The 11,594-nt window shown below is 39.6% G+C and overlaps 1 protein-coding gene across 1 annotated transcript in view; it reads left to right on the top strand.

Annotated features, from left to right (window-relative positions):
- Positions 1-1,075: 1,075 nt before the first annotated feature.
- PALMD (palmdelphin) overlaps positions 1,076-11,594 on the top strand; it is a 61,272-nt gene continuing 50,753 nt past the window's right edge. Inside the window, exon 1 of the mRNA XM_040232241.1 lies at positions 1,076-1,570. Coding sequence (XP_040088175.1) covers positions 1,526-1,570 — 45 coding nt within the window. The 5' untranslated portion in view covers positions 1,076-1,525. The remainder of the gene's footprint in view (positions 1,571-11,594) is intronic.

Genomic DNA, 11,594 nt, shown 5'->3' with positions numbered 1-11,594 from the left:
AAGCCTAGCTCTAAGTGTTCTGGAAGCTAGATGGAGGAGGAGGCTGGGGGCCCAACTCTTTCTCACAAAGGTGGATGTAATCTTCAGCCTATTTCTTGGGCACACCTGATGAATGACTGTTAGAAAATCCAGGTTCCAATCCTGGCTTTGCTGCTTATTATCTGTATGGCAAATGACCTCTCTGATCCTCAGCTCCCTCATTTTTAAAATAGGGCTAAAATCTTCCAGCCTCTTGTAAGATAAATCTAATGTAAAGCATTTGCCTATGGAGGGTACTCAACAAATATTAGCCATTATTATTACTGACATCAATAAGGCAAAGGAAAGTAAACCATTTGTTCAATGTTTGGGTTGTCCTTTTAACTTCTTTAGCTGAATGTTGATATGAAAGTGCTTGACAGCATCTACACACATAACAATGAGGTAGATGGTTATTAGGATTTATTGCATCAAAATTTAATTAAAGAAAGAGTAGGAGAAAGAAAATAGACAAAGTCAATCAAAAAGCTTCCAAGATTGCTTTGAGCTAAGAGTTTCACTGGGCTTGACTTCTTTTTTCCAAAGGGCCAGAGAACTCTCACATGGTGTCAGACTACATGAGTTACAGAATGTCTCATCACACTTTCAAAGTCTCCACACTCCTTTCTCCTGCGTAACTGGTGAGGTCAAAATGGCTACCTTCCTGAGTGTCATTGCTGAACAAGGTGCAAGAAAGAAATGCATCCCATAGAAGTCCAAGACAGAAATAACAGAGAGTGGTCTTGACAGTTAAACCACACTGAACACAGCTGATGGACCAAGTTCTTAACAGAGTCACGTCACTGTCTTTAATTTCTCCATGACTTAAAGATTCCAAACTTTGAAACAAACTGCTGGAGTAGGAGGAGAAGGAAGAGGTGAGGACAGCCTGATGTAAATTTACCACTAGATTAAATTCTAAAGTTGCTCCAGAATTTTGTATTATTATCTGAAAGCAATCAAAGAAAGAAAAGCAAGCAAGTGACTTGGCCCAGTCAAGTTAAGGCTCTGTCTGGTAGAGAGAGAGTAAGGGTCAACAACTTTGTACAAACACACACAGAGGTCTGGTTGTGTGTGGCTAGAGCAGAGGCTGATGAAACACAGAGCGTGGGCTCCTGGTGCTACTCCTAGAGAAGAATGAATTGGGTAAGGAACAGTTAATAAGAAAATGTGCCTTGCTCACTGTGCACATTGCAACAAAGAGCTGGCAGCTCCTGAAGGAAAAGGGCTTGTGCCGCTGCCGTTCAAACTTGTCAGTCAGCCTGTGCCAGCAGCCTCAGCGTCTGCCTCCCCGGCACACCCTCATTACATGTGTCTGTCTGGGCTGATCTGTGCATCTGCTCAGAGACGCTCCTGCCGAGTCGGGGATTTCTGCTTTTCTCCACCGGTGCAGGAGTGGGTCTCTCCTGGCTTCTCTTCTGTCACCTCCCCTCCTCTCCCCAAGGAGGCTCCTGCTTTATGGTAGCTTTGGACTTCCCTCAGTGGCTGCCTGTCCCCGACTTCTAGAATGGAAGAAGCTGAGCTGGTGAAGGAGAGACTCCAGGCCATCACAGTAAGTCTGCCTAGTTATAACTCACGGGGGTGCTTGCTTACAGGGACGACAGACACGTTGCTTGCTGCCCCTGCTGCTGAGCCCTGTTAGTGAAAAAACAGAACTGTCACCTTTCACGGGCAAGTCTCTGCCGCTCTCTTAACCCTGGTGACCCTCTCTAACTCTTGGGCTTCCGAACCTAAGTAGAGAGCAAATGTTCTTGATTTTTTCACAAAAACTGTACCTATGTTTTAAATAGCAGTCAGAAGCTTTTAAGGCAGTTTGGTTACACTATCATGTACCTGAAAAACATAGATTTTCCTTACATTTATATTTGACAAATACTAGATGAAGAAACTGATCTTCAACTTGAAAACTTTTTAAAACAATTAACTCACCAAAAAGTGAAAATCTTTTAAAAGGAGAAGAAAAAAGAAATTAAGAAAACAACTGGAAGCTTTTTATTTGTAGTTGTGGTAGTGTGTTCCACAAAGCCTTACAGAATTAAAATGAATGTCGTTGTACCTTAGCTAAGGATTAAACAAGAGAAAAGTAGGTAAAAGCACGTATCAGATTAATTCTAAGATATCAGTTTCCAGCAGAGTCACAAACTGAATAAGATCCTGATAAAGGAATGTAATGCATGCAATGCAATGGATTTGGAAAATATTTTGTTAATACCAGGAAGGAGAATAGTGCGTTTTTTATGTTTGTTCTGGGAAAGAGTCAAAGTATGAAATGAATTACTTTCCTTAAGTGATCCAGCTTTTTTTCAATTTTACAAAGTCCTCTATCTGGCAGTCACCTGGAAATCTCTGGCACAATCATTTATCATTGGCTACAACTTATTATATAATTCTTTTAAAGAAAAAACACTTTAGAAATCAACATTCCATTTTTTTAGCATTTTCTGACACTGAAATTAGCTGTCAAGAGTACTGTTTAAAAACTGATGCATAATATCACAGATGTGGGTTTATTAATTTAAATGTATATTGGACATTACTATCTATAAAAATAACTCTTTACTGTCTTGTGAAAAGAAAATTGATGCAAAATTAGAGTGAATAGAAAGATATTATTCTTTGCTCTTCAAATTCTCATAGCATAAATTATTATTATGCTAAGCCCAATTTAGAATTTTTATTAAATAGATACAAAGTTTCAGTTCCCCCCAGAAAATATTCAGTAACTTGAAATATTTTCTCAGCCAATGGTTTAGGAACCAAAAGTCCACAGATAAAGTTGGCGATTTTCCATAAGCCAGTGCTCTCGAAATGTCCAACTCCTAATTAGTACATTTTCCTTTCTTCAGAGAACCTTGGTTTGGATTATTGTTTGTTTTGCTCTGTTTTTTTTGTTGTTAAACTCAGCCACTGTTTCAGCTGTCTTGCTTTAAGGGACAGGAACTGGGCCCTGCTCTGTTGTTTTTGGCGCGGGCCTTTTACATTACAGCTGTTGTCTAAAGGTTACTTTATCAGGCTGTGTGAGTTGTGTGGGCACAAGCTCTGCTTTTCCTGACCCTTCTATCTCCTAATTAACTAAATTAAATCATATATCCGATGAAATCCACCCGTAGCTCCTTCTTCCACATTTTCCTTTTTGAATCGCAGCCTACCCTTACTTCAGCCCTTATTACGCGTGCTGCACTTTATAACTCATACTGAAGCAGCACATGTTCTAAGGGTAAGACCGCACTCAGGAAAACTAGGAATTTTCACTGAGGGTTCCAACTTCAAATAAAACTAGGAAAAAAGTCATAATGCTTTAAATATCTTACAAGCAGACCAGAGAGTAAATAGGTTCCTGAATATACTGGTGTGTACTTTTATGATGATTAAAAAATAATAATAATAATAACAACTAGTTTTTGGATTATTTCATTAGCTTAACCACATCCCATTAGAAAGAATAAGCATATCTAGAAAGTAAAATTACAAAATAATTATATTTTGTATATATAAAATCGTAGAGAAAAAATTGAGAAAAGTTTATGGGGACAAATTTCCCCTAGTCTATATCTCACTGGACCAAGTCCAGTCACATAGGTCACCAGTGAAGATGAAAAAAACGGAGCATTAGTGTGTCCATGGAAACAACACATCCACTCATCTCCCTCCCGGACGCCCTGGGAAATGCCAGCTCTCTCCACCCTTGCCTTACCCAGGAAGCCACCTCAACTATTCCCCTTCCCCCTAGGGAAATGAAAACACACAGTGTCCAGAGAGTTTTCAGGGATTGTCTCGCTTTTAGAAGCACTTAAAATCTTCAGACTCTCAGACCTAGACTAAAACTCAGAGACAATAATCTCATTTTAACTGTTTTCATTCTATTTCCCTACACTGAAATACGTTTTATATTTTAAGAACAAAATTTTATACTTTAAGAACAAAATCAAAAGACAGTTGCCCAATGTAACCAAACACAGTGATTCAGAGACTTCACTTTATTAGAAAACAAAACTTTCAACATTCTAAGATCTATTTGATTTTCATACTAAAATTTATTCCTCTAATTCCTAGCTGAGAAATGAAATAATCTTCACTGTAATATTTATTCCACATGATTTTGAGGGTCCAAAAAGTCATTATTTCTACTGCAAGAAATTTAAAAAATAAATGTATATGCCTAAAACTTGGTAAAACCAAGTGCCAGTCTTCTTCCTCTTTTGAAAAGAAACAGATTAAACACAGCAAGTAGATGGAATGTGACATTAGACTCTCAAATTGAAAACTAAATTACTGTGATGGTGCCTTTACTTCTCATACCAGTAAGTTGCATTTTAGATTATTCAGAAGGCTTCTCAAAGACTTAAAGGGAATAAAAGAAAAAATTATGAAAGTACACAGAAACAATCGTTTAAATAGGGTACTTCATTCGGTTGGAGAAGGAAAGAGCAACCCAGTCCAGTATTTTTTCTGGAAAATTTCATGGACAGAGGAGCCTGGAGGGCTGAAATCCGGGGGGTTCACAAATAATCTAACACAACTGAGCAATTGAACATGCACTCCATTTAGCTATATCAAGTATGGATTCTATTTTGTATACTTACTCTCGTGTTTCTCCTTTGTTACCTTATCCAGGTACAGACATACCTCAGAGACACTGCAGATTTGGTTCTAGATCACTTTGATAAAGCAAATAGCACAATAAAGTGAGTCACATGAATTTTTCAGTTCTCACTGCAGACAATTCTTATGTTTCAACTATGTAATATAATACAATATTACTATGTCTAAAAAATAACACACATGTGTGAGTGCTAAGTTTCTTCCATCATGTCCTACTCTCTTCTACCCTATGAACTCCAGGCTCCTCTGTCCACAGGATTCTCCAGGCAAGAATACTGGAGTGGATTGCCATCCCCTCCTCTAGGAGATCTTCCTGACCCAGGGATCTTAAGCTTCCTGCATTGGGAGGCAGGTTCTTTACCACTAAGCACCAGCTGGGAAGTCCACAGTTTAAGAAATACTTTACCGCTAAAAAATGCTAACCATCATCTGAGTCTTCTGAGAGTTGTAATCTTTTTGCAGTAGTAGCATCAAAGATCACTGATTACAAAGACAAACAGTGTATGTTTTCACTTGTATGTGAAACCTAAAAAAGTAAAGCAAATGAACAATTATAACAAAGCAGAAGCAGATTCACAGATACAGAGGAAAAACTAGTGGTTACCAGAATAGGGAAGGGGGTGGGGTAGGGGGCAACCCACTCCAGTATTCTTGCCTGGAGAATCCCGTGGAGGGAGGAGCCTGGTAGGCTACAGTCCATGGGGTCTCAAAGAGTCGGACACGACAGAGCGACTTCACTCACTCAGGGGCAAAGTAAGTAAAGAAGATTAAAGGTACAAACTATTAATTATAAAATAAATGTTATAAGGACATAATGTACAGCACAAGGAACATAGTCAATATTTTATATACCTTTGCATGGAATACAATCTATAAAAATATTGAACGGCTAGATTGTACACCTGAAACTAATATAATATTGTAGGCTAACTACGTTGTTGTTGCTTAGTCATTAATCCGTATCCAACTCTTTTGTGACCCATTGACCTAGCCCACCAGGCTTCTCTGTCCATGGGATTTCCCAGGCAAGAACATTGGAGTGGGTTGCCATTTCCTTCTCCAGGATATCTTCCCAGACACAGGCATCTCCTGTGTCTCCTGCATTATCAGGCGGAATTCTTTACCACTGAGCCACCAGGGCAGCCCTCAAGTCACTATACCTCAATTTAAAAAAAAAAAAAAGACTGCTCACAAAGGGAAAAAAAACAAGAACAAAGATCACCGATCATACATCACCATAACAAATATAATAATGAAAAAGTTTGAAATATGGCAACAAGTGAATTTGCTTAGTTGTGTCTGATTCTTTGCGATCCCATGGACTATAGCCTACCAGGCTCCTCCATCCATAGAATTTTCCAGGCAAGAATACTGGAGTGGGTTGCCGTTGAAATATGGCAAGAATTACCAAAATGTAAAAGTGATCAAATGCTGTTTTAAAAAAATGGTGCCAATAGACTTACTCTGTGCAGAGTTGTCACAAACTGTCAAACTGTTTAAAAAAAAGCAGTATCTATGGAAATAAATACTATATATCTAGCGAAATAAAACTGAAGCACAATAAAACGAGGTACATCTGTGCCAGCTCTTAACTTACTAAATTAATAAGTTAATTAATCTCTTAGTACCTCTTAGCCAAAGAGTTTGTTTTCACTTATAAGTGGAAAACAGAATATTTCAAGCTAAGTAAATATAATATTGATTAAAAAGTCTCTTGAGGCTTAAGTTAGTACACAGTATTTTAACAAATAGCTGATTTTTATACAAAAGGAGAACTATTAAAGTAGTCTAGCAAATAGAAATGCACTTTAAATATTATCAGAACTGAGGCTACCAATGTCTCCAGTGTTCTCTGAAAGAATGACCTGAAGGACTGAGTTATGTCTACAGAGTTCCTCTCTGGAAGTAGACATGGTACACATCAAAGAATGATGAAATGGCCCAAGTGGAATTTCCCACAAAAACAGAAATATCTTCTGATAATCAGTAATATCCTTACATACTTTTCATACCCTCCTTCCCAGGCGACACATTTTCTTATTTCCATTCCCATGGTGGCATTAGGAAAATATTGTTACTAAATAACAGGGGATACTCAGGCTGGAAAATTCATGGATCTTAAACTGCAGGAGATCATCAGTTCAGTTCAGTTCAGTTCATTTCAGTCGCTCAGTCGTGTCCAACTCTTTGCGACCCCATGAATCACAGCACGCCAGGCCTCCCTGTCCATCGCCAACTCCCGGAGTTCACTCACACTCACGTCCATCGAGTCAGTGATGCCATCCAGCTATCTCATCCTCTGTCGTCCCCTTCTCCTCCTGCCCCCAATCTCTCCCAGCATCAGAGTCTTTTCCAATGAGTCAACTCTTCGCATGAGGTGGCCAAAGTGCTGGAGCTTCACCTTTAGCATCATTCCTTCCAAAGAAATCCCAGGGCTGATCTCAAAAGTAGTACTTTTGGGCCGGGGTGGGGGTGACAGTTAGTGAGCTCAAAAAATTTCTGAGAACTAGAATCAACATATAGAGAACAAACCCAGCTGAGGAGAAAATGGGTAAGAATAAATCTGACATTTTTACTTTCATCCAGGTTTAACTTTTAGCTGTTAGAAATACACATTATCCACTCATTCTCTCATTCCTTTTTTCAATTAAATGTTATACTAAGTGCCAAACCTCGTTCATTTTTCACTTCAGCAATGTATGTACTCAGTCTCTTAGCCATGTCTGACTCTTTGCAACCCCATGAACTGGAGCCCACCAGACTCCTCTATCTGTGGGATTATCTCAGCATGAATATTTCCTCTTCCAGGGGATCTTCCCAACCCATTTATCAAACCCACATCTCTTGTGCTCTTGCATTGACAAGCGGGATTCTTTACCACTGAGCCACCGGGGAAACCCTCAACAACATGCAATATTTACTTAAGTCTCGCGCTTTTAAATGAAAAGAAGTGAAATAAGAGGAATTAGGAGTGTCAGAGGGGCTTCCCTGATAGCTGAGTTGGTAAAGAATCTGCCTGCAGTGCAGGAGACCCTGGTTCTATTCCTGGGTCAGGAAGATACCCTGTAGAAGGGAAAGGCTACCCACTCCAGTATTCTGGCCTGGAGAATTCCATGAAGTGTATAGCCCATGGGGTCGCAAAGAGTTGAACACAAATAAGTGATTTGCACTTTCACTTTCAGTAGTGTAAGAAGTGGGATGGGATGGGTTGCAATTTGTAGTAAAATGGTCAGGAAGGGCCTCAAGGAGAGGGTGACATTTGAACCTGGATGAAGGAGGTGAGCTTGTCAAAAGTTAGACAATGGCAGTAATCACAAGAACAAGCACCTGCCTAGGACTGACTTCATTTGGTAATGAGCCATATAAAGTCCTGACACTGGAATTTGAGCAACAGAGCCAGATTTGCCAGCCAAAGCTGCTCATGACGCAAAATAATCAAGAGCTCTACATTTCCCCAGATCCACTCCCTATTTTGTTCCACTCCCAAGGAATTTTTTCTAGACTTGTAAACGTAGGAATGTAGGAGGTAGAAAGTTCTTTGTATAAAACAGAAATCTAGTCAATACAAGTGAAAGTGAAGTCGCTCAGTCATGTCCAATTCTTTGCGACTCCATGGACACCAGGCTCCTCCATCCATGGGATTTTCTAGGCAAGAGTACTGGAGTGGGTTGCCATTTCCTTCTCCAGGAGTCAATACAAAGACTACTATTAAAACAGTAAGATAAATACACGTAGATCCTAGTTACTTCTCTTTTCTAATTCATTAATTCTGTTTTTGGCTATGCTGGGCATTGTTGCTACCTTCGGACTTTCTCTAGTTGTGGCACATGGGCTTAGCGTTTAGGCTCTTGACTATAGAGCTTAGGCTCAGTGGTTGTGGCACACGGGCTTAGTTACTCCTTGGCGTGTGGGATCCTTCCAGGTGAGGGATCAAGCCTGTGTCCCCTGCATTGGCAGGCAGGTTCTTAACCACTGGACCACCAGTGAAGTCCCTCTAGTTACTTCTTTAGCACATGCTTCCTCTCACTGGACACTCCACCTCATCTCATTAACCTTTTTCCCAATATCTGATATTTTCTAACAGTTAACATAACAGTTAATGACCTCAAAGCAGGATCTGCCACATAATTGGTGAGGCCCAATACAAAATTAACATGTGGGGACCCTTGTTCAAAAAGTATTCAGAATTTCAATGTGGTAACAGCAGAAGTTTAAAAGCATTCACATGAAGCTCTAGGCCCCTCTGAGAGTGGTGCCGCCATGTCTGACTTCCCAGGTCACATGTCCAAGAAGCCCAGTCCTGCCATGGACATCTCTCTCCTATTCATTCCTTCTGTACAAATGAGAGCTTGAAAACAAGTGCAAACCAGCCTGGATCTCAACAAAAGTTAGACCTTAACATGTATTTGGATCATTGTGTTGTTTAGAATTCTAAGGACACCTTAAAGTAATAATGACTAAAAGAAGCATAGTGAAACATTGTTTCACTGCACCTCATGGTTAAGACAGCTATGGAAAGAACTCCCAATTTGTCATGACCATCCCAAGATATTCACATAAAGATGGTACATGGAGATGTAGGAATCTCCTAAGCAAAGACGTCCTGTGCCAGTATATTCAGTATAAAGCCTCTGCACAATTTTCCACAGTGCTATGCTAAGATTACATGTTTCTTCCAGAGAGGGAAAGGTTTCTTAAAACAAAAGTACTATGCCACATCTCTTTGCCAAACACAATAGCCCACCCACAAAGGAGACTGTGTGATGAGGTATAATAATTTTGATGCCTTGTAAAGGAAACTACTTTTTGATAATCAGGGATGGTTTTTCCAGTGTGCTGTGGAGTGATAATGCTGCTCCGCCAAGCCCTCTACTGACAAGGATCCCCATGAACTTCCTCAACATTACTAGATGATGAAAAGGAAAAGCTGCTTCTTTAGAAAACTGTGATTAAAACAAGCCAGAGACTAGGTGACTAAATCTAACAAGAGTCTAAACAATACAGTGTAGTTCAGGCTAGAACCAAAGCAGAGTTTCCACTTCCTAATCTACAGACTGAAACGACCTCAGTTCAGTTCAGTCGCTCAGTCGTGTCCGACTCTTTGCGACCCCATGAATCGCAGCACGCCAGGCCTCCCTGTCCATCACCATCTCCCGGAGTTCACTCACACTCACGTCCATCACGTCCGTGATGCCATCCAGCCATCTCATCCTCTGTCGTCCCCTTCTCCTCCTGCCCGCAATCCCTCCCAGCATCAGAGTCTTTTCCAATGAGTCAACTCTTCACATGAGGTGGCCAAAGTACTGGAGTTTCAGCTTTAGCATCATTCCTTCCAAAGAAATCCCAGGGCCGATCTCCTTCAGAAAGGACTGGTTGGATTTCCTTGCAGTCCAAGGGACTCTCAGGAGTCTTCTCCAACACCACAGTTCAAAAGCATCAGTTCTTCGGTGCTCAGTCTTCTTCACAGTCCAACTCTCACATCCATACATGACCACAGGAAAAACTATAGCCTTGACTAGACAGACCTTAGTCAGCAAAGTAATGTCTCTGCTTTTGAATATACTATCTAGGTTGGTCATAAAAATAAAATAAGAATATTTTAATTTATTGAACTTATTTAAATGGCAGTGGTGTCATTCTGGGAAACTCAAGAAGTTTCCTCACCAGGAGCCCTGTGATATGTCAACTTTCCTAAAACACCATAGGAATACTTTGAATGAGATCCATACTTACAGTTTTTTTATGCAAAACCCCAGTGACAGTGAAATTCACTCAAACCATTTTAGACATAGAGCCAGGTAATTTTCTGAACCTCTAGCTTCTGTCTTAAGCATGAAGTTTTCAATGTGTAACTGCATCAATAATTGACATGGAGTAACACAATATGTTAAAAGGAGACATAACAGCTCCTCAAAATCAATCTATGCTACCAAATCTAGATATAAAGACATCTCAAGTACAAGAATTCTGCAATTAAAAATAATAATAACACCAAACTCCGAGTCCATCTCTTCTCTACCCCACCCCTCTTGGCAGCCACAAGTCTGTTTTCTATATTGTGAGCCTATTTCTGTTTTGTAGATGGGTTCATTTCTGTCATATTTTAGATTCTGCAAATAAGTGGTACCATATGGTATTGTCTTTCTCTTTCTGACTTACTTCACTTTGTGTGATAATCTCTAGGTATATCCATGTTGCTGCAAATGGCATTATTTCATTCCTTTTTACGGCTAAGTATCTGTATATACCACATTTCTTTATCCATTCATCTGTCAATGGACACTTAGGTTGCTTCTGTGTCTTAGCTATTGTGAATAGTGCTGCTCTGAACACGGCCTTCTCTGGTGGCTCAGTGGTAACTAACCCACCTGCCAATGCAGGAGACACTGGTTCAATTCCTGGGTCAGGAAGATCCCCTGGAGAAGGAAATGGCAACCCACCGCAGTATTCTTGCCTGGAAAATCTCATGGACAGAGGTGCCTGGTAGGCTACAGTCCATGGGTCACAAAAGAGAGTCAGAATGACATTGACTAAACAACAATGAACATGGGGTGCATGTACCTTTATTTTTTTATCTTTTTGATTATATAGTTTTGAGAGTTTGGGGTTAGTAGATGAAAACTATTACATATAGAGTGGATAAGCAACCAGGTCTTACTGTATAGCACAGAGTACTGTATTCAATATCCTGAGATAAACCATGATAGAAAAGAATATTTTTAAAATGTATACATGTATGTATAACTGAATCTCTTTGCTGTACAGCAAAATTAACACAACTTTGCAAATCAACTATACTTCAATTTTTTTAAAAAAATGGAAAAAATAATAACTTTGGGGATTAATATATACATACTACTATATATAAAATAGATAAACAACAAAGACTTACTGTATAGCACAGGGAACTATACTCCATACCTTGTAACAACCTATAATGGAAAAGAATATGAAAAAGAATACATATACATATA

This window comes from Oryx dammah, unplaced genomic scaffold, assembly GCF_014754425.2.
Source record: "Oryx dammah isolate SB20612 unplaced genomic scaffold, SCBI_Odam_1.1 HiC_scaffold_28, whole genome shotgun sequence".
Classification (NCBI taxonomy): domain Eukaryota; kingdom Metazoa; phylum Chordata; class Mammalia; order Artiodactyla; family Bovidae; genus Oryx; species Oryx dammah.
Note: the sequence above shows the minus strand (reverse complement) of the source record. Positions and strands in the feature narration are given on the sequence as shown.